The sequence below is a fragment of the Anopheles gambiae genome, chromosome 3 (genome assembly GCF_943734735.2).
Source record: "Anopheles gambiae chromosome 3, idAnoGambNW_F1_1, whole genome shotgun sequence".
Classification (NCBI taxonomy): domain Eukaryota; kingdom Metazoa; phylum Arthropoda; class Insecta; order Diptera; family Culicidae; genus Anopheles; species Anopheles gambiae.
In genome coordinates, this window is record NC_064602.1 from 83,165,222 (window position 1) to 83,189,587 (window position 24,366).

The following is a 24,366-nucleotide window of genomic DNA, read 5'->3' on the forward strand; positions in this document are numbered from 1 at the left end:
ACTATCCCAGATGACCGAGATCCTAGAGGCTATCCAACCGGAGTTTCCTCCCACACCCCCTCAGTTATCACCGGGGGTGGGGCTTCAATCACAGAACAATCTCAGCAACACGAATCGCTCACCACAGATCAGCCCGTTTGCCAAACGGATAGCTCACAATTAATAGACCCCTTCGTGATCTATTACCAAAATGTTCGAGGCCTTCGCACCAAATATAATGAATTGCGCCTTTCTGCGAATGAATCAGGGTTTGAAATGCTTGCCCTTACTGAAACCTGGTTAAATGAATCGATTCCATCCAATATGGTCCTGGATAGTGATTCTTACAATATATACCGTTGCGATCGCAGCAGGTTAAACAATGAACGATCGCGTGGGGGTGGTGTGCTGCTTGCATGTTCCAGTCGTTATCCGTCTGTGGCACTTAACATGAATCAACCTACGCTTGAAGCTTTATGTATTCGTGTTTCTTTTCCTAAGTTTCGTCTTTATGTGGGGATTGTTTATGTGCCACCGTATTTGAGCAGCGACCGCAACTATTTCGAATCCCTTTCTGCTTTCATCAGCGATGCATACATGCATATGAAACCGAATGATCATCTTATCCTTCTTGGCGACTTCAATCAACCGGCGTTAGGGTGGTCGCCTGCAGCCGCAGTAAGGTCAGATTCATCTTTACCTATGAGACATTATGTGCCTCATATCTCTTTGAATTCATCCAGTTCCTGCTTTTTGGATGTGTTAAATTTGCATGAACTCTATCAGCTGAACGGGGTGCATAACCATTCAAATCATTATCTGGACCTGGTGCTCTCTAACTCTGCTGCTGCTGCTTGTTCTTCTGTGTATCCTGCTTCGTCACTGCTCCTGCCCCAGGATGCCCATCATCCTGCTCTGGAAATTGCGTTACCGTCTTCTTTATTTAGGGCTAGTAGGGTTAGGAATGAATTGCCTTCTGCTCCTAATTCATTGAGTGTTCGTTATAATTTTCGTCTTACAGACTATCGTAAACTTAATTCTATTCTATCTCGTGCCGACTGGTCTTTTTTTTATCAATGTACATCGGTCGACGAGGCTGTCCAATCGTTTAATGCTTTGTTAACCTCTGCACTCCTTTCATGTACACCTATTTTTCGTTCCCCTCCTAATCCTCCCTGGTCCAATCGTACTCTTCGCAACCTGAAAAAGGATAGAATGAAATATCTTAGGAGGTATCGTCTGAACCGATCTGCTTTCAACTTTCGTTTATTTAAGTACGCTGCCTCTGCGCATCGACTATACAACAGGGCTTGTTTTGAGGCCTATTCGAGTAGACTGCAATCGCGTTTCCGTTCTGATCCAGCATCCTTCTGGCAATTTGTTAGGATTCGAAGAGGGTGCAATACGTTACCTAATGAAATGGTACTTGATTCTCGAACTGCCTCTACGCCTGTTGAGATCTGTGAGCTATTCTCTGCACATTTTTCCCAAATGTTTGAGCCACCGGTTAGTGACCCTAACCTTATTGAGGGTGGGCTACTCTACACGCCAGAGAACTTAATTAATCTCTCCGATATTTCGGTTAGCTCTGAAACAGTTGTACAGGTGTTATTTGGGTTGAAACGTTCTTTTACTCCTGGTCCAGATGGCATTCCTGCCTCAGTTTTAATAAACTGTAAGGACGTGCTTGCTCCACACCTTGCTAAAATTTTCAACCTTTCACTTTCTCTCGGGGTCTTTCCTGCTCTTTGGAAATCCTGTTGGCTTTTTCCGGTACACAAAAAGGGATGCCGTAGCATTGTCTCTAATTATCGTGGGATAACTCAAACATGTGCCACAGCCAAAACTTTTGAGCTATGTATCTTTCCAACCATACTTCATAGTTGTAGTTCCGCTATTAGCCCTAAACAGCATGGGTTTATGCCTGGTAGGTCTACTTCTACTAATCTCATGTCTTTTGTTACCAATATTTTCAGATCTTTTGAGGCAGGTACCCAACTTGATGCAATATACACTGACTTTCATGCTGCATTTGATAGTTTGCCCCACTCTTTACTATTAGCTAAACTATCTAAACTTGGTTTTGGTGATGGCATTATTAGCTGGCTGTCCTCATACTTAAGTAATCGATCTTGCAGGGTTAAAACCGGGTCGTACTTATCTGAGGAGTTTTTTTGTACGTCAGGTGTCCCTCAGGGTTGTGTGCTAAGTCCACTTCTGTTTTCTTTGTTCATCAATGATGTCTGTAATGTTTTACCTCCTGATGGTCATCTCCTTTATGCGGATGATATCAAAATCTTTTTACCTGTGTCCTCTTCTTCTGATTGTATGAGTCTTCAGCATTACCTTAATGCATTTGTTCATTGGTGTTCATCCAACTTACTTCGCTTGTGCCCTGATAAATGTTCTGTTATTTCTTTCTCTCACTCTCTTTCTCCTATTTCATTTAACTATACTCTCTCTAACTCGTCTCTCTCTCGTGTTTTGTCCATCCGTGACCTTGGTATTATACTCGACAGTCGTCTTAACTTTAAACTGCAGCTTGATGAGGTTCTACTAAAAGCTAATCGAACTCTTGGGTTTATTTTTCGTTTTACCTCTATTTTTAGAGATCAAAGCTTCTTAAGAAACCTTTATTGTGCTCTGGTAAGGCCTCTTCTTGAATATGCTAGCATCATCTGGAATCCTCCTACTATTGATGGCTGTTCGAGAATTGAAAGCATTCAGCGCCTTTTTACCAGGGTTGCTTTTCGTCGTTTGTTCGGTGCTGCCTCACTACCTCCCTATGAAACGCGATTGCAGTTACTCAATCTTCACTCTTTAAGCTTCCGCCGCCAAGTGTCTCAGGCATGTTTTATTGGTGGCTTATTACTTTCTGATACTAATGCTCCTGATTTACTCTCGTCCATCTCGTTGTATGTTCCCTCTCGTTCCCTTCGTCCTCGTGATCCTCTGTCAATTGAAACACGTCATACTCTCTATACTTTCAATGATCCTATTCTATCCTGTTTCAGGTTGTTTAACCACTTTTACTATCTCTTTGATTTCGACTCCTCTCTCAACTCTTTCCGTAACCGTATTTTTTCTTCTAATTCTCTTTAATTATTCTTCTAAGTTTCATTAAGTTTTGATAGTCTCTACGCTCTACCTTTGTTTTTTTTCTTTAATTTTTTTGCTAGGTCTAGACTAGTTTAGTTAGGCTTAGTTTTTCATGAATTATTTTGTTTATTTGTTAGGGTTTATTTAGTTTTAAGTCTGCCTTATTTAGCCTTGATGGCGGATATTGTATTAATAAATGAAATGAAATGAAATGAAATGAAACAGGTGCGCTAGCACTGCCGACACAAAGAGCGCCTCGATTTGTAGCGCTTTGCAGGGCAGTTTCGAGCCCATTTTCGACCCACAATAACAATCCTTCACAGACACACTTGTTCACCATCAAACGGTAACGATATTGTTGGCCATTGTGTGTTGGCTGTGTGTGCAGCTCGATGATAATAATAATAATGCAAATGTGAATTCATCCCGAGCAGGAGCAAACCGAAGGGTGCACGACGCGTTGCTGCATTTGACAAACGTTTGCACTCAACAAGGCGTCCCGGAACGTCTCAAGACGAGCGATGATTCGATGTGGCAAACGTGCCGTCTCGGCAATCGGCAATCAATCAGCAAATCTTGGCAAAGCTCGAGCCGCTGCATGCACGTTGCCCACTGCCACTGTGCGGTGGAATGTACAAGTAAAGTGTGTGCTCAATTAGCTGCGGGACCAAAATTTCGATCGGTGGGAATTTTGAGGCGCGCTGGTAGGATGGACTGAGTGGCTTTGATGCCACAGTGGTTGTATGTGGGTGAGCAAAATTTGGAAAAATGGTGAAATTGAAGTGAATAATAATGAAACTGAAACAGATGGAATAATTAAAATGAAGACAACTTAAAATTGCTTTTTAATAAAATAGTTAAGTAAAGAAAAGCATCAGAATTATGAAACTAAACAAAACTAAACATTGAGTTACTAAAACTACCAACAAAAAAAGAACAAATGCTAAACCCACAAAATGTAACCATTTTCACATTTCCTTTTTCCAATAATGTCCTTTGCCCATAGTTCCTCACTGACTGCAAAACTCCCGTCCCAGCTATCGGTTTGATCGTGGAATGTGCAATCATCATCCCGAAAACCGCAACCTGGTACCGGTTTGCTGGTGGCAAAGGATGCCCACCCAGCCCTGCCCACGCCATCTAGTGGCAACGGTGCTCCACTCGAGGGGCGACTCTCTCGACGGGAATGCTCGAGCGAAGCCGGGCCGAAGAAAGTTGTGCATCCCGGGCACGAATCGGAAGCGATTTGATCTTCGATTATTGCACACGTGAACGGGCGCTGGCCAGTAGGACAGGCACCGACGGTTGGTTGGTGTTAAGCGTTGCAACGTGGCACCTACCGCACTGCAACCACGGTACGCGGGTGAATGCAGAAATTGCACGCGTGGCTATCAACAATCGACTGTTGATCACGTTCGCCGATGATGTTGTTCGAGTGTAATGCTGAAGATTCCGATACTGTCCTGGATGACGAACACACGGGAAAACACACACACACATGCATGGACACAACGAAGTGATGCATGGCATCGGCAAAGCAATTTTCTCGGTTTTGAGCCACTCACACACCCGCCCTCGCTGATGTAAAGCTTTTCTGGTTACAGTTTGAGGGTGAGGTTTGGACGATGCTGGGAAATTGTGCCGATTGGTTAGTATCTCTGTGGAATTCGGAGGTTGAACGTGCGAGAGCTGGTTGATGTTTGATCGAGGGAAGTAAATTGCAAATTAACAAATATTACGTGCAGATATTATGAGATGTACGAGACTGGCGTGGTCGGTTACCGTTTAGGCTAACTTTGAGTCAAAAATGATTTGGTTTTGTACGCAAAGATATTAGAATAAATGTATTGTAAGATGTAGAATGAGACATACTAAACATGCATAACACATTGCAAACATTCGTGGAATAGAAAACATTTAATTCACTGGCAAAAATCGAGCCCGAATCCATCCCATCCAAAAACCCTGTTGAAATTAACCAGGAAATTCATAAAAGTAAAACATGTTTCGTGCAAACTTAATTATGACGGGCGCATTATTTAGCGGCTTATCAAACCCAGCCACCGGCCCGCCCCAAAAACCAGCCCAACTAATTGATGAACGATCGGCGCTAAAAAGTCAAACTATGTAGCACGTCACGCGGAATAAATTCACCGAAATCCAACCACCGAACTCAATCGGCGCCGGGCCACGATCGGTCAAACTATGTACCGTCAAAACTTTCGATGACTTTGTGCCGCCGCACGGATTGCGAACGCCGAACGAATGAATGCACACCACGATTTTAGCGAACCGAACCTAATTAGCTAAAAGCAATCCGTTGTTTATGTCAATCGTATGCGGGCGAGCTGGCACGGCTCCGTTCGGCCCCTACAGTCCCTTTCTGCGATTAGGATGGAAATATTGGAAAAATTATTCACGCAAAAATGAGTGCCCACACTAACCCGGGCAGTACAGAATGCTGTTCGATCCGGTGTTCGGTCGATTTATGCGGAAAAATCGTAACAGAAGCGGTGGTAGGAGTGGTTCACTGCTCTCCTCTAATTGGGCGCGGTTGCAGGAATTCTGAGTCACGAAAGCTGCAACACCGGTGAGCTCACTTGGGCAGCCGCTTCGAGGCTGGTTCGATTTCTGAATCGAGAGCCCTGTACACTCCACCGACTGTGTACAGTTTGTTTTAATTAAATAGAGTGAGTATTTTGCATTGCATTTATCAAGCGCTCTCTGCACTGCACATGCCAAAACCCGGCTCGAGAGGTGGTGTTTTTTGGCTGTGAGAAGGTGCAAATTTGAGGCCGTGAGAAACGAACCGTGCTTAAGTTGTAGCGGCCGGGCTCTCGATGATAGGCTATTTGTTATTATCGCGGTAACATTTCACGTGGGAATGAAGCCGTTTGTTCTAATTGGTTGCATGATGGTGCATGGATATCGAGAGATGTGAAATGTGTGAAGTAGTAGTGTTGTAGTTACCGTGCTGTGTTACGGCAATCGATTTGAAGAATTGAACAGGGGGTTTTGGGAATTTTGAGGATAAATTAAACATTTAATACAAAAAGTAGTGATTCAAACATGTATAGCTTGTATTGGTTATATTGGGGCGGTTTGGTGGTACAGCCGTCAACTCGTACGACTCAATAACATGCAATAACATGCTCGTCATGGGTTCAAACCTAGAATGGACCGTCTTCCCGTAGCAAGGATTACTATTATCAGATTAAGATTCAGATTTAAAGTTTAGATTCAGTGATCGCTGCCAACATCTTTTGCATTCATGCGAAATAATACAGATCCCTAATCTTATCAAACTACCAGAATGGAATGTTTAACAAATACTTACTTTGATAGTGGTGCCAATTCATGAAAATAGCAACTAAAGTTAAACGAACAAGTGAAATTATATAAACGCACAATTTGAACAAAACCGTACAATCATGCTGAAAATCATAAAAAAATCTGCAGGTAGACACAGCAAAATTGTAGTTCGGTAGCGACCAGACAATTCAAATAACCATACATAAATAAATAAAAGCAAGTGTTTGGGACATTCAGTATACATTTTTATATTTTTATTTCATATAATTACATTGGAATACTATTGGAATTGGAATTTATTATAGAGACCATTTACAGGATTCCTTAAATCTTTATCTTTAAACATCTATTGTTTCTCTTTTACGTTTCTTTCATATGATCTTCATTGTATATTGCTTTGAGACGTGTGTGAGTTTGAGTATGGTGTTAAAGGGGTTTTTAGTGAAGTGGCGATTGTAGATTCAATAAATTCAACAATGCGGCGTTTAAATGATAGTATGTTTCTTAAATGTAAAGAGGGAAGCAAGTAAAGCCTAAGAGGATTCGAGCTACAGTATAGTCGTAACATAGAATCAATTGTTTTAACTCGAAAATAAGGCTGGCCGAATACCAAACGCAATAGAGCTTCAATGCGTTAATGGATTCAAGCACGGCTAAATGGAAATACTTCCAAGGGGAGTATTAATAGGGAAGAAGTGCAAATAATTCGCACATGCTTCCAAGGCAACCTCCTACTGGAACTGTCGCCTATGTCACACGAGGAGACCATGGAACTTTTCTAGAAGAAGTCTCTTCGTTGCATTAGTTCTCACGTCTAACTTAAAGGGGTTTTTTAATGTGAGATAGTTGTCCATCGTTTCAACCGAAAAGTGAATGACGAAATAGAACCAACAAACATTTTACTGCTTCGAATCAATGCTTCAACCAATGCAAATTTCGTCAAGCGAGGATCACTCGTGTTCTGGTGTATCTCATCGTTTTGCAAAACTCGCCGAAGGCTCTGCCCAATTTGGTAACCAGCTTTTTGGTTATCAGCTGTTCAGTCGGTTGACCGATCAGCACTAAACTACGAAAATCGTACCCAGTAATTACAGCAAGTAACTTTGATTTGGTACAATGTGGATGTTAGTATATAGACAGTAAACGAAGTTACACGTCTTGATTTATGAGCTGGGAGTGCCCCCTACCCAAGGTAAGGCCAGCAAGTGCGCGGGAGATAATCATACATCCAGGGTTTAGCAAAGCCAGCATCGTCAACGACATAGCCTTGATCAAGCTGAGCTCCAATATCACGATGACCAGGTACGTGCAACCCGTCTGTCTGTAGACAATGAACAGCGCGCTGAAATTGATTGCGGAATAGTAAAAAATGTGAGGCAACACGAATGACACTCTTCGTACTCCAGCAAGATACGAAATGAACGAGTGGATTTGAGACCAGTTCAGCATGGTTCCAGCGCCACATTATGACTACAAAAGCTTAGAATAAAGAAGTAGTGGCTGCTGAAGCGTTGATATAGAAAGCACTGCATACCAGAGGAGCGAAAACACATTCAGGGGCTGTTTCGTGAGAAAGTACCAATAAAGACAATCTGCAAGACGTTTGTGGACAACGCCATTCGTAGCGAGGCTACGGGTAAGTCGACCGGTCGTCCGCGAAAAACAACGGCTAACGTTGACGCGCAGGGCGGACCCTTTCAAAACTTGCACTTAAATCAAGCAGGAGCTTGGATTGCAAGTTTCGTCGAAGACGGAGTTTCGCCGTTTACACGACGCTGGGTTCCGTGCCCGGAGACCACGGAAGGTTCGAAAGCTGCTGCCGCACCACGTTGAAGCGCGCATTCGGTTTGCCGAAGAACATCTGGCTGCATCCATCATTTGGTGGATGAAAATCATTTTTTCGGATGAGTCCAGAATCAATCTAGATGATTCGGATGGCATTAAATACGTCTGGCGCCTTCCCAATCAGGCGTATCATCAGAAAAACACGATAAAAACCCTTAAGCACGGAGGCGTCCACGTAATGGTGTGGGGTTGCTTCTCCTGGCACGGCACGGGTCCTTTGTTCCGTATCAACGGGACACTGAACTCGGAAGGGTACAGAAAAATACTTAGTCGTAAGAGGTTTCCATACGCTCGAAAAACATTCGAAAGCGAAGAGCATTACATCTTTCAGCATGATAACGACTCAAAACACACATCGCGAACAGTTAAGTGTTATTTGGCAAACCAGGATGTGCGCGTTAGTCGCTACGTGAAACAATGGGTCGAGGTAAACATTGTACCGAGTATCAGAGCGTTCTACCGTGGCCTGCGTTGAGTCCTGACCTAAAGCCGATAGAAAATCTGTGGTCGATTCTTAAGCAGTTACTATTTTTATGCACACAGGTGTACGTGCAACCCTTCTGTCTGTGGACAATGAACAGCGCGCTGAAATTGATTGTGGAATAGTAAAAAATGTGAGGCAACTCGAACGACATTCTTCGTACTCCAGCAGGATACGAAATGAACGAGTGAATTTGAGACCAGTTCAGCATGCTTCCAGGGCCAACTGAAGCGTTGATATAGAATTGTGTAGGTAGGAGAGGTAATAGATATTAAACTGATTTAATAATTTCTGGTTGAAGAACTATTTTCGAAAAGATCTTCATTCATCCGCAGTACAATACAACCAACAATGCTAACGATTTTGATACATAGGATTTGCCAGCGCTGTGCAATTCAAGCACCCCATTTGCTTGCCGATTATCGATACAATTCGCAGTTATGATGTGTCAAGCATATTAATTGGTATCATTTTTACGTTTTGCTAGATTCATCGATATAATCCATCTTCCAGATGGATAAAATCCGCGTGGCAATTTTGTAGTGATTGTAAAATTATTATCTTGGTATCTTTAATCAAGAAATGGTCCATTGAGGCATATAATACAGAATGTAAAATATATCCGAAATTTAAGAAGTTGTTAAAACAATGCCATATTTTGCATTGATTTAAAGTATAAATGGTAATAACTTTAGTTGTAAGATACCAAATAGACGATATTTACATTGTTCACTCCACTTTCCCAAATATAAATGAACCAAAATAATGAATAAAGCAAAAAAAACTAAAAGAATACATCATCAATTCGGTAGGAAGCAATACTTCCCACAAACCCGCTCTTTGTCAAATTAAACAAAAAACTGCAAACTCACACAACATCTCTCTAAACACTGTCTAAATCAACTGTTAACTATCGTTTCTTCTTTCGCAATAATCGAAAATTCTAGCAGTTGAATTTCTTTACAATTAAAAACAGGAACTGCAGAAGAGCGGCAAAGGGTCTAACTAAAACCGGTTCGAAAATTGAGGGATAGATGGAATTTGCTGCGTTGCTGCTTGCATCTAACACAAGGTCATTTGATCGATAGGGATCTACGCATTGCTCTGTGTGGTTATCGCGAGAGCTAATCGCAAGCAAACTTCCAAGCAGGGCTGCTGCGAAATTGAATTGTGAAATACCGGTATTATGGTGTATTATGACACTTTCACTCTAGCTGCTGAAGACGCGCAAGCGTTAGCGGATATCAGCGCTAGCTCAGTCGTTTTCGGTCGACAGATACGGTTGGGACTCCGGTCCATTCTCGCCTGTCAATCCGTGCTGGACAGTGAGCTCAGCAAACTTGTCGACTCAAGGATTGTCCCACTTTCACTGTCACATTTCACTTCATATATTTTTCTAACGCCGTTGTTTGTCTGTGCCGGCTATCTATTTACTCCAGCTCTATGGGCCGTCTATCCAAGTTTCCAGGTGTTGGTGGACTGTCCTCTTCTTTGTGCTGCGTTTATTCGCTCGATTTCTTAATTCCGGAATGAAATTTTTACGCAAACACCATTTTTAGACGATTTGTACTTGGTAATCATTTCTTCAATCACATCACTTCAGCATAAGATGATGCTTGCGCTGTATCTCGATCACACAACGCCATAATGCCACACGCTGGCATTTACATGTCGCTTTAGTTTTATCCCACATTTCGATACACCTAACCTTGATCGGAGGTGCGCTGACCATGTGCTCGGCTCGCTTTGGATGGTTTTTGATGCCATCGCTGGAAAGGTGGTTTCTGAAGAACACTTGCACTTGTATCGGTATTGCTTTGGTTGCCGGTATGTTTACTGTTTATTTTGGTGACACTTAATGCTTTTGGATTTGAACACTTTCAGTTTTTAATTGGCTTACTTTTTCACTTTTACAATCGGCTTGCTGATGCTGATCTTCGGGAGATTTCTCTTGTCGATGGAGAAGCCATCAGTCTAGATGGTTCGAACGAATGTGACATGCCGAGAGCGTTGCGGGCTTATTTATACCAACATCGTTTCCGTCTTGTGCCTGTGGCTGTGAGCATACCTGTGTGGGGCAGGCTAAAATTTTTAAGGTTAAAATTAAGGCTTCGTTCGTATGGGTTTTTTTTTCAACGGTAACAAAATCAGGATGATTCTACCTGGTTAGCTTGGGTACAGTTCTACCTGTTTGGATGTCTAGAAGTCACTGATGCCTTTTCTTTCGTTACATATATTTTCATAACTTAGATAGTTTTAAACATAAAATATAAAATAATTATTGCAGTAATGCGACACACAGAAGGACTGTATTGCGGTGATAGAATGCAAACATATTAAGCTGCAACAGTGAAATTAAGGTTTAATACGGGTTTTCATTCAAGCTTGTTTTATTTTAATGTGTATAGAATTTATTGCATCGAGGGTTTTTAGCACGAAAAAAAAACAAGAAACAAACAAATAAAATGCTGTCATCGGATGACAGCATAAACCGTAGGTCGAGCTACGTAGACCTTAACATAACCAGGTAGCAGTTTAAATTCCCACCGACAGAGGGTAGCACGTCGTAATTGGAATAACAACGATCAAGGCTGTTGACCCAGCACGCGAAAGCCGAAACTTGTGCTATCACGAAACGGAGAGATGCTGGCCATGGTCATTAGCATTTGAAAGCGGAAATAAAGCGACCAAATTTTAAGCAGCCAGATCGTGGTTACAATCCACGCTCGGTAATCTTCACCTCGATAATCCGCACTTTTGACAACCAAATTCATGTGATGAAACAGTGTTCAGTCAAAAGTAAGGAAATATTACTCATAATATCTTTCTATCTATCTAATTTGTTTTAATTAAAAGATGTTTTTGTACTAAATGAAAATGTGTGTTATGTAATATTAACCCAAAACCAAAAAACAGCACTCGATCAAGGGTGGATTATCATGCGTAAACTAGTGATGGGCCTGCAGCCGCAATTTAAATTGATTCCAATCCAGCTGATTTCGTATTCGAGTCCGGGTCAACTTCGGAGACAGCTGGGGGAACTAGTTTGGTTTGGCTTGAATAATGTTTAATCTTTAGTTTTTGGATAAATTTAATCATTCTGAGTTACTTTCATTTCTTTATCTGCACTATACAGTGCCACTGTACACTGTACATCGACGTTGCTCTAAGCTTTAAGTTTCCTGTAATATTTTGAATACTTTCCTATTTGTCTCTAAACTCAACTCAAAATTTATTGTTAACTTTCAGAAATTATTTGGATTCAATTAATTTATTTGAGCTGTTCAACAATGTATTGGACGTTGTTCTAAATTGTTTGAATTATTTGTTTGTAAAATGTTAGCATTATGGCAATTAATTAAGGGAACGGGTAAAATAATATGCAGGAAACTGTTATTAATTCCTTACACGAATCCAAACATATAAGGAAAGCAAACAACAAATAACATAATTTATCAAAACATAAATCTGGAAACAACCTCTGCAAGGAACCCTGTTAGGTTGCTAAGGTTGCTTTCGAATTTACTTTGGTAGTGGAAGTATTTTGCTCTACGAATAAAGGTTTGACAGTAAAACGGATTCTATAGGAGCCATATGGATTCGCTCGGATTATTTCCGCATTCAAATGGAGCCAATTGGATCTCTATTCGTGCGGACCAGCCGGATTCGAAGCTGGATTTTTTCGCACTCGGAGTGGATTCATGAATCCAATCCACAGCTCCCATCACTACTGTATTCCATTTACGACGTGCTGCCCTCTGTCGGAGGGAAATTAAGCGGTTTGCGCTATCTGCTTATGTTCGGGTGTACGTAGCTCGGTCTACAGTTTGCGCTGTCACCCGATGACAGCATATTATTTGTTTGCCATATTTTTTAGCGCTAACCGTGCAACCAGACATAGCGAGACAATTTCACACCATGGACATAGCTCAAATATTTCACGCTTAAATGTATGCACAACTCTCATTCTGTGTGATACGATGATTTTCGAAGAAATGTCAAATTTTTCGTGAAAATAGTGTATTTGTGTGTGTACCTATCAACCAAAATCTTATTCACTCGATAATGCATGATTGTTTGTACAAAAAATTATTGAAATGCAATAGAATACTACAATACTTTTTGTTTATTGTTCTAAATACTTAATCGCTGTAGAATAAATAAACATAAAAGTTAATTAACTTATCATAAAATATCCTTGATTATTCCACTTACCATCATTCCACGATGGCTGAACCTAACCAAAGTGGATTTTGATCTTAAATTTCCTGCATCGAAAACTAAACTGCTCGCTGTAAACGTTTCAATTCCACACCAATCACTTCATTTGCAAAATCTTCCTCCATTATGGCTCCTGACGTGAAACATCAATCTGCACACAGACAAAAAAAGGAAGTTAAGCCGACAAAAGGCAAAACATTCCGCATGTGTGTTTATTCCCAGGCGAGTCCTTAAGCATTAACTTCCTACTCCCGCTTTACGAGAAAAAAGCTTACACATTGCTGCTACGGGCTTTCACTTTCGTACCATTTCTTTGGCAGGGAAAACCTTGATCGAGGTAAATGGGGAGGAAGCAAGAAAAGTGGACAAAACAAAACATGCTTTAAGAACAAAAATACACACACACAAAACAAAAAGTCGGCAACCATTTGCGAACCATTTCCTGTCACTGGCTTGCAAAAAGTCGCTCTCTTGAACACTCCCGGCAGCACTTTCGGCCTTTCGATTGGTTAATGGGAATTTTCAGATAGGAGAAAAGCTTAACAGAAATGAAGCAGTAGTACAAAACGACGATAAAAACGGCAGCAGCCTTGCTATGGACATCATCGTCACCATCATCATGATGGTGTTTAAGGTTCGTCAGGATGTGTGTGTGTGCGTGTGTCTAAAAGGACAGGGGTCTTTCAGGGTGTCCCCATGCTTGGGCCGTGCGGAGATACCGCCCGGCAGGGACCGAAAGTTTTAACTACTTTTGAGCACACTGGTCAAACTTTGGCCGGGCAATTTGTAGCTGACTTTGCAATTGTGTGACACCGACGCTGCTTGAACGGTGTTTGAAGCAAGCAGCCGATGAAAGACCCCAGTCATTGTCGGTTCATTATGTAGCGCCAACTAAGCTCCTAGGTCGGTAGTTGGAAATGAGTTTCGATTTGTGTTTAATCAAACCAAAGCGACTAACGTGGTTGAAGCTTAAACAATCATTGGTAAATAAAAAAATCAGGTATACAATTGTGATTTTCTTCGTTGTAACAAAATAATACTGCATGTGAATTGTTAAAATTTATGTTTTAGAATCACTTACTAACGTTTTACACAAACCATTTAAACGTTTCCTTCAAGTTTTATTCTATTTATTCTATATCTTATTAGATTTAAGTGGCATTAACTTGTTTTCAGCTATATTTGTTGTACTTATTCAGTTCATTCACTATATTCACAGTCACTTATTTTATTCTAAACCATTGCCTTTTATTCTTCAAATTGTTAATCAGCTTTTAGTTTTTCAAGAAATTACTTATTTAATCTATTTACTCATATTTATTCTATACATTTTTATTAAATAAAATTTATATAAAATCTCAACGTATAAATGTAGTGAACAGCAAGCAATCATTGCCCAGATGAAAAAAAATGCAATTTATTGAACAAAATTGTAACAAAAAATTAATGGTAGCTGTTAGAAAACGCTGTTGTGAAAATCAGTCACTTCAACATATCGATCAATTATCAAAACTCCACAATTTAGGGCACAACAGAGATGGCAATTAAATGTTGCACACAAAAAATAAAGTCACTCTCTAATAATAATCAAATAATTATCTGCTGACTGTTAAGCTATTAAAATCGAGGAGAAAATACAATTTAAATTAAATGAATAGTTTTGATTTAAAGGGTTGAAACAACACAAACAAAATTGAAATAAAATTCATTGTTAATTTGAATAAACTGATGATTTTCGTAAGAACAATATCAAAAACCTGTTCATAGTAATCTACTTTTCTTTTCTTTTAGACTTCTGGTGTTACAGAGTTTTCCATGTTTTTTTTTTAAATATTATCGTTTGCTAAAACCTTTTGAATTAATCCCAGTTTTTTTATATCACGATTTTGTTGACTTCTTAATAAAAAGAAATATTTGTAAATAATAAGTCTTTACATTTCTACGAATAAAAATGCCAATTTCATGATACTGGTTTCCTGGAACTGCCCGTACAATATCAATATTAGCTTCCTTCAGTCATGTTATGAAACATAATCGGCCGTATCGGGGAGCTCGTTCGACGAAGAACGTTCGTTGCTCATGAGTGACTAGATTGGGCAGAACAAAACCTAGACGGTTTTCTAATTTTTGATCATAGAGGGCTATAAAATGAGTGAAAATGAGCGTCGCGGCGAACGTTCCCAGGAACGAACGAGTTTGCCGGTAGGGCTGATTACTAAGAATATTATTAATCCTTCTTTTTTATTATTCCTTACTATCGACGCTTTACATAATTGAAAATTATAATCTTAGTCATTGAAATAGAATAAAACAATTATTTCGTTTTCCGTGCCCATGAACCGATTGATTCGACATTTAGGATTGATTTAAATGTTATTTTGCACCGGTTAAATAAATTAAAAACCAAAAACCCTCCCGAAACATGTTTCAGAATCGATAATTAAAAACCATGACCCATGAATGCGTTCCCGGCCAGCTTTCCATAGCCCCGTTCCCATTTGCGTATCAATCACTAATGCAACTGATTGTAGGCTGCGAATGTTCTCATCGGGCCCAAATGCAGCACCGAGTGCGGTTACTGCAGCTCCATCTGCTCCGGCACCGTTCGAATCGTTGAATAATTTACGCGACCGAGATGATGTAATCGAGCAGCCGGCAAAATTTTCGGCAAATGGTGTGGCGTCTAGTGGCACGAGCAAACCGAAAAACCACTCCATTGCACCATTGCGAAATTGTCATCGGTGGCGTCGTTGTTGCTGCCGCCGCCGGACATGAAAAATCCATTTCCCAGCTCTGCTGAACATTTTCACTGTGTCGAAGAGTGGAGATGGAGGGCATGGAGGGGTAGGTAAAGTGGGGGAAAGGGTCGGTGGTGGCAGAGAAAATATCGATAGGAACTCGTTCGCGTGGCCCCGTGTCGTTTGATTAAAACGACACTGACCAAGGATTAGGTTTCAGCGCTGGAGCGAGAGCACAAAATGGCGTGTCGGTGGCAAAAGGGCACCGACATCTGGCATTCGGCAAGACACCCGAACGTGGCGAGTAAGTGAGCACTTGGCAGCAATGGCTTAAATGGATTTGGCTCACCTTTCGAAGTGAAATTGATTCCAGGCGAGTATTATGGCCGGATTTACGTTCTAGAGCCTTCTCCAAGGACGCCTTGTCTTCGCCACCAGCAGGCGAGATGGTAAAGTAATATTCGTTTCAAAAATCAAATCAACGGCAGCAACTTAAGACTGTCAAAAATTCGTTATGATGAGCTCTGGGCTGTTTCCAGACACAGATATTGGATAGTAAATCAAAGTAATTGCAAGTTCTTCAAAGTGCTCAAAGCTCAAATCACATTGAAGTGCTTGATGGTATTTGTTCCTTTCCATTTTCTAATGCACCTGTGCGACGAAAGGATGGTGATCGGCTTTACTCATTTCATTCACACCCCCCACACTATCAAAGAAAGGCCCACCCCATTCGCAGCTCCGAGCAATTACGTATTCGTGTACCAGTTTGCGGATGGCTTAAACCGCCGCCCCGTCCAAACATGGCCATTTATTTACTGTGGCCTTACTTTGGGGTTAGTTTGCACGGGCGTTTCGCTCTCGAGCGTGCACTCTCTGCCCGACCCGCATTGTGCCCTTGAAGATGGACCGCATTGCATCACAAGGGTGTCGGTCCGGCGTCTCGATCGTGGTCGATTTCGGTTCGCAATCGACAGCAGCCTTCATTATTCATAAGTGCGAGCTGGCGGTAGAGCGGTGGTGCGGATTTGACAAGGGGGTTAAGTACGGCTTGCAGCTGGCTACTGGGAGCTGTTCGAACTGTCAGCAGCAAATCTGACCGCGATCCGGCTGAAACCTTGTGACCGCAAACACCTGCACACCGGCTTGATTGATGCTTAGGGCGAGAGCGTTGACGGTCGTCCGTTGACAGGACGCGAATAGGCGCTAGCGTAGTGCACCAGAATTTAAACATACCAGCCAGTTGTCCAGTTTCCCAACTAGGGTCTCAATCTCCATGATTGGTCAAATCTATAGAAGACCTGGTGTAAAACTAAAATAGGCGCCTTAGACGATTTAATTTAGAAAAGGTAAATATCAGTCTTTGTCAATAGAAATATTAATCAATGAGGTTATAGTTCACAAAATATTATGCTTCTATGATTTGTTTTTGTTTTCTATTGAAAAGAGTTATTTTATCAAATTGTCAAGTGTCATTTTAATTTGCGTTTAACTTTTTTTGCCAAAGCATGTGCTTCACCATACATACCCAACAGGAGCATTTACACTGCATGATTCTTCTAGGATTGTATGTTTTTGTTAAATTCCCCTTTCTTGGAGGAATCGAACAGGATTCATCGAGTCTTTTTCGTGCAGAGTTTGCCATCCGCTAATTGCTGGATGGGACGAAAAGTTGCTTATATAATTTTGAAAGTACAACAAAATGTTTTTTTTTTATTTAAGCTTAATTTTGGATAATTACGCTTTGAAGAATATACATCCCAAAGCACCAAGATTTTGGGTGTTCGACAAATTAGACTTTCTTCTATCAATAGACGATGTCGTGGAGCTCGTTGCACTCTCACAGCTTTGGTTATCGATGAAGAACGAAAGCAAATTTTATGCGACGTTAATTTGTGAAAATTTGTTGTTTTTTTGTGTGTATAATATGACTACATCACCAATTGCATCGATAGGAAAGGTTACTTGCCGGCAAAACCAGGAGAAAGAAACAAAGATTTTGCTGATTTTAGTGGGCTTTTACTCAATTCTCTTAATTTTGTGCAGTTTCAGCGAAGTCTCAATCGCAACTCACAAAGATTCGTGTTGTATGAAACATCCTAATCATACATGAGCTAATGTGCTCGAGCTTAGCCGTTGATGTTAGTATTTTTGGGATGAAATAATCTGGACTGGATCCTGCTGTTATTTTGGGAAGAAGCTTTGCATGAATTGTTGCCATAATTTCAGCCATCAAAAGAAAAACTCCTTATAAATGATAGCTAAAACCGTAAACTCCACATATACACATAAAATACTCTATAATGCTGGAAGAAACAGTAAGAGATATGATTGTTTGTGTTGCTGCTGTAATCATCATTTATTACCTTCCCGGTCATCCGCTTCACGGTTCCATTCATCTTTGCGTTCGCAATCACTCGACCAACGAATTAAACATTCCGCCTCGTTTCGCACATAATCATCACGCATGAAACGATTAACATTTCCACCATCCCAGCCTTCTCTTTAGCACTGTCTAATTGCCTTTTGGAGCAGCAACAGACTAAAAAAAAAGGAAACACAACAGACAACCACGCTTCGGCGCTTATCAGCCCCGACAGTTGTGACATCCACCCTTCGTCGGCTGACCTCGGTACGCGTCCGACCGGGCCGGCGGTGCGATCGGTTGATTAATGTTGTACTGTCCCTCGGCGTACGGGATTAGGATCGGCACGTAGACAAGCTGCGGGGTGCGCTTTTGCGTCTTGAGCAGCTGGACCACGCTGCGGCACGAGTTTTCGTTCGCGTTGCTGTAGGCCGTCGGATTGTTAGCCATGCCGGCCAGCAGCATGTTCAGCGTGATGACCTGCGAATTGACTGCTTCGATCTGGGCCAAAAGCTGCGTAATGTTTAGGCTGTACTGGGAGGAGGCGGCAAACTGGCCGGCCGTGGTCTGGTAGCCTGCTGCACCCTGGTCTTCGCCCGCGTAACCACCGGTGTGGATGGGATAGACGTGCCCGTTGAACTGGTCCAGATTGATGTTGGCCGGATTAATGTCCGGGAGCGATCCCTGGTTCCAGCCTTGAGGAGGTTGCTGCTGCTGGTGCTGCTGCTGTCCGCCGGCATTCTGGTAGCCGCCTTGATCGAGACGCTCCTGTCCCTGCTGGTGATTGCTACTGCCCTGCACGTAGATACCGGGGTACAGGGGTTGCTGTTCGCCGAGCCCGTTTTCACCGACGTGGCGATCGGTAGCCTCCGATCCTGATCCACGAAGATCGACGTACGTGCGGGGTGTGGTTGGAATCGTGTACTGCGTTGGCTGAGGCAATGGAGGCGCCGCGGGTTGCACCGTCACATGAGTCGTTGTAGGAGCGGTCGGTGTCCCGGGGGCAACCTTCTGCACGGGGGCCTGATTGCTGGCGGCAGGTTCGAGAATTTCGTTCAGCCGAAAGCAAGACTCGGGCATGTAGAGATTGTTCCACTCTACCACCTGCTCGTCGTAGTCCTTACCCTTGACAGCACCGTCCAGCTTGTTCCTGAGAGTGAGATAAAGATAAAGAGCGTACCGTCAGTTGGGATTTGAGGTCTCTTCAATACAAAAGATGGCTCAACCAAACGTACAAACTGTCGGCAAGTTTGGCGGTGAAGATCTTGGTGGGTCGGTTCGGGAAGATGATCCGGTAGCCCATACGATCGGCGACATAGTACACGAGGTGCTTGCGGTTGGAGGGATCGACGTAGCCGTAGCAACCGTACGTCACATCATCCGGGCCCTTTACCTTGTGCTGGAACTGATTGTTCACTGTCTGCACATGGTAACCGTAATCGAATTCCCCTGGAAGGATGGAGGAAAGGAACTCATTCAAGCATCCAAAAAACAAACTAACTCAGGAGCACTTTTAGCTCCACACCACTAGAACCAACCTCGCTTCATATCCTGCCGATGGTACACCTCGGCATTCGGTTGATTCACGTGCACCTCCATCGTGTTTGCCGCCACCATCCGCACGATGATGGCCAGCACTATCTGGAAAAGGAGAGTGTTATTCTCACCTTCAGCGCAAAACATTCCCCCGAAACTGAACCAAACTTACCGCCCCTAGAGCACCCATAATCGAACGAGAAAGTGAAACTGAACAGCAACACCCAAAACCCTTAGCTCCTGTCTCTGTCTTAATGCACGAACTGCTCTTAACAGACTGATCAAGCAGCCCTGATGGCTCAGGATTTGTTCGCCGCCAGCTTCACCGGCCGATTGTTTTCATTTGACGATTGATTACGCACGGGGTCCGCTATCGCACTGCTTGGCTCTCTCTCTCTCTCTCTTTCTATGTGGCTTGGTACACAACGGGAAGTACAGCGACCGGGGAATCTGTGACCCAGATAGTTCTACAGCCTTCGTTTGCGGAGGGTTGTAATTTGATTGGAGGTTTGTTTTAATTACTTTAAGCGTAGACATTGTCCAAGAATTCATATTTTTTTTCGCAGAAATGTGATAAGCATGTTTAGCTTTTTCGGATTTTCTCAACACAATCAACAACTAGGCAAGACTGTTTAGTGGACGTTTAGATGATTAACAAATTTATTCATTTGTTTTATTTCAATATCTTCAACAAAATTGCATCACTTTATTTGTTGAACTTTTCTCGCCAAATTTGTTTGACTTCCGAAGGCGTCCATCCTTCCATGGTGGTCGGGCTCGTTTCTTCTGCTCGATTCTTAAGTACGCTTGTAGGTCTCTATATCAAAGTACATAAACAAACCATTAAACTTCCTCTTATCACTTTCATTAATATTACAATCATTTACTTACCGTTGGGTTATGGGCACAACTGGGTGGAATAAATACGGCTGCAGCATGCCGCTAGGTGCAGCACACTGTTAGCAGCACCGCACAGCGATAGAACATCAGCAACAACGCTCCGAAAACGGTCACCACGAAATCCATCTTAAGACTGCTGATTAGACAACGATCGACAGAGCATTTTAATGCTTTCGGACGCTGCTACCTCAGCAGACGAACACGAAAAAACCAAATCCACTCGTACCTGGAACATTCCAGTGCCTGATCGATTGAGCGATTCTTCCTTTTTTTTTGCTTGCTTTGAAGGGCGTGAGCGATGGAATTTTTTACCGCAGAAACAGAAACCCGTAGAAAATGATGGGTTTCTTGGTGTGTGGCTCTGTTTGGGTAGAATTCTTCTACTATTGCTTTGCTATTGCTACCCCTTTTACTGTCTAAAAAACCTACCATATTTTAATAAAATCAAGAAACCAGCCCCAGCTTCTTCAAATGAAACAATTACCCGTCGGTTTGTACCGTTTCATCAAATCGGCAACTCCTTCAGTGCTCTACAACTTCAACAGTCACGCCGGAACCGGTCGCCGGAAATCCTTCCCAGCCCCATTTTAATCAAAACGCACCCACTTTTGGAGACCCTCGCCTTCCTTTCTCCTTACCGCTCACCACGCAAAGTCAAAGACCCGGAACGGACCATGTTCCAGCCAGCGGCTGTGTGCGAATCCGCGCTCATGCAAACAGCGGACGCGGGGGCCCATTTGTCCCGTGGCCCCCTTTTATTATGCGCGAAATTAATTCCCCTATCACGATTGCAAAGCGGGACAGAATTACGATTGTGTGTCTGTGTGTGTGTGTGTGTGTGTGCTTGTTTCCCGTTTTCAGTGTGGCGATAAATTGCACGAAACCCTCCCTTCCACAGTCCGCCTTCTTTTTGGCCGTCCGTTTGCCGTCCGTTTGCCCGACCCGGTTCAATGCAATTTCAATCAAATTAAGTTCATTTATGCGTTATTATTACCTGCCATTATCGCACTTTTTAACCCGCAAACCGAGGCCCAGGCCCAGGTTGACAGTGAGTGTCCGCTCTGTGTGTCTCTCCTACTGTGCTACTATTGCCGGATCGTGGCGGTGAAAAACGCATCAAACATCAATTGTGCTGAAAAGTGCTGGTTATCCGTAGCGGTACCGTAATGGATTGCTATTGGATTGGTTGCATGGTTGCCATCGCCGGCATTTATCGCTTCCACTGCACAGTGCGGGAGCGCTGTTAATGCAAAGCAAATCCACAGCCCCAGCCCAAAACCCGGCAAAAGCTTCCCGTGAGTGCGGATGGGATCGGTTATTTTTACAGGATTTAAATAAGCACGGCCCCCGGGGAGGGCGAGGGACTTGTGTAACCACATTGGCAGCGCGCTTGGTTTTCGCACGGCAAAGGTAGTAATAATTAATATAAAATTTGAATAAATTAATTGAAAATAAATAAACTCACCGAGAGGGGGTGTTTGGGAGGAGGGCAACAGTGTAACCCTTTATTGGGGCCGTGTTGTTTGTTGGGGCTGCGGAAACAAAACTCACTAAATCTACTTTGCCAATTATTGCTGCAGTTATTAATCGTTTCTGGTGCTGTTAAGTGGATTATGCGTGCGATTGGCTTTTTGTGCTTCAACTAAATCCGACTGGAATTGAAAATATCGTTATGATTGGTAAGCATGCTTAGCTTTTAGTATTGAAAAAGCTCTAATAAAAACAGAGCAACAGAGTAACCCAACTGCAGCTGCACTGCTTATTGTGCACAGAGCCTTGGTCCGTTTTCGAAGCTTCCCAGGACCAGGCATATATTTTAAGCATGGTCAGTTGTTTAATTCTCGGTACTCAGCACATTCCCGCTTGTGGCCCATTGTTTCCATCTTTCCATCCAACCGCAGCCTGTCGGAAAATGTAACATTTTGCACTGAAGAAAGCTTGGCAAAGATTACATCATAACACGCTCGCCTTGCATCGCCTGCTCGCTCGGCTTCTTCAGCTCCTCCGGGCACGGGGCAATCTTCCGTTGAGATGTTGTTAAGTAATCATGCAATATAATTACGGAACGTGTGCAGGGCTTCTTTTGAAGTCCGGCCCGGGTGTCCTACTTCAATCTACTGCTCTTCTCTTCCTCCGCAAGTCACCCCGCAGTGCAGTGCAGGTTGATTCTCGCGACTCATCTTGGCTGTGGAGCGACCAGCAGCATCAGCACGTTCTGTTCACCAAGCACACGTTGCGTTACAAAATTACAGTCCTGTAGACTTTTGCCAAGACCACGACCGTGCGCATATCGCGCTTGAGAAGATGATCCTTGCTTTGGTGGTGTTTGCCCCTGTCCGGCCAGCAAAATGGTCGTGTTGCGCGTTTCGGGTTGCTGGCGGTCTTCGTCACCGTCAGCGTTAATGCCAGGCGGCATTTAGCGCTAATGTATAGCGTACGGCTTCCGATCCAATCGAAACCGTTCGGTTCGGTGAAGAAGCTTTGCCTGCAGGCCGTCAGCACAACCAAACCAAACCAGTCATGTGCTGTGCGCCCACAGCACAAGTGGCATCGTTCTCGTGCCGGTGGGGTTTAGTTCACCACAGACAGATAAGTTATCGCGTGAGTGTGGTACATGACAATTCAATGATTGTAGTATTCTCTGTCGCTTCATCTGAGGTTTTGAGGAGGACATTTGTGGGAAAAAACATCGTTAACATACCTTTTTTAATTACATTGTATTTATTTAATGTAAGCAGATGTATCTTCTGGTTTGATTTCTAAATTAATTATTAATTTAATTTAATTAATTTATTCATTTTACGCTTCTTTCTTATGTTTCATTAATTCTTCTAATACTCATTTTCTTCTAATACTAATACTTTCTGATCGTTGTTCGCCACTTTGTAAGAAGATTTTTCACACTATTTTAAACTAAGTAGCATGTTTTGAAACATTTTTGAAACTTGATAAAAAATGGTTAAAATCATTATTTGAAATTAAAAATATCTTTGTCTACTATTTATTTACAAAGTTTTGTAGCATTTCTCGAGTCCGAGGGCCATAAAAACATTAGTACAGAAAGACCTCAGACCTTAAGTAATAGGGTAGTGTAATACAAAACTTGAGCAACACAAAGATGAAAAAATATCTTGCATCCAAAGGACATCACCAAAGACAGAACGTAGAGAAAAGAAACGTAGAGAAAGAAATTGAAGAAAAACGCAAACCCAAAAACATGGGCATAAGTACACATTTAAGGATCAAGACTTGGGCAAATGTGCTTCAACTATCCCTAAATATCTGGACATCAAATGTGCGGAAACTTCCTTGCCGTAAATAAAGCTCGCCGAACGCACAACAGATCCGTTCTGAATCGGACGTAAGATCGTACATTTATTTTTCTTCAACTCTATGAGAAATGAGATAAGACATGAGAGTATGAGAAATATTGATGGGTAATCCGGAGCGGAGTCGTGGATCAACTCCGACTCCAGTGCGCAAAATATGACTCTGGCTCCGGATCATAACTGGATTCGACTCCGGATCAGTCCGGATCAGTCCGGATCACTCCGGATCACTCCGGATCACTCCGGACTACTCCGGATTACTCCGGACTGCTCCGGATTACTCCGGATCACTCCGGATTACTCCGGATTACGCCGGACTACTCCGGATTACTCCGGACTACTCCGGATTACTCCGGATCACTCCGGATTACTCCGGATTACTCCGGATCACTCGGGATCACTCCGGATCGCTCCGGATCAGTCCGGATCAGTTTTCGTACATATTCGATGTACGACTGGAAAGTCAATGAACTCATCAAGAATTGTCTAAACGATAATGGACAGTCATTCCGGATCCGGAGTGATCCGGAGTGATCCGGAGTAATCCGGAGTCATCCGGAGTAA

At 42.6% G+C, this 24,366-nt stretch overlaps 1 protein-coding gene and 1 long non-coding RNA gene across 2 annotated transcripts; both read right to left on the reverse strand.

Moving 5' to 3' along the window:
- Positions 1 to 6,613: 6,613 nt before the first annotated feature.
- LOC133393318 (uncharacterized) lies at positions 6,614 to 11,250 on the reverse strand. The gene is made up of 2 exons (XR_009766091.1): positions 10,879 to 11,250; positions 6,614 to 10,798 (listed from the first exon to the last, which is right to left on the reverse strand). It is a non-coding gene; the product is annotated as an uncharacterized LOC133393318 (long non-coding RNA).
- A 6,756-nt stretch (positions 11,251 to 18,006) lies between these two features.
- Positions 18,007 to 19,959, reverse strand: LOC1278354 (uncharacterized). Its single transcript, XM_317794.4, has 4 exons — positions 19,746 to 19,959; positions 19,576 to 19,678; positions 19,273 to 19,486; positions 18,007 to 19,187 (listed from the first exon to the last, which is right to left on the reverse strand). Exons 1-4 carry the CDS (start codon positions 19,761 to 19,763, stop codon positions 18,260 to 18,262), a joined length of 1,263 nt encoding a protein of 420 aa, XP_317794.4. The 5' UTR covers positions 19,764 to 19,959; the 3' UTR covers positions 18,007 to 18,259.
- Between the last annotated feature and the right edge of the window lie 4,407 nt (positions 19,960 to 24,366).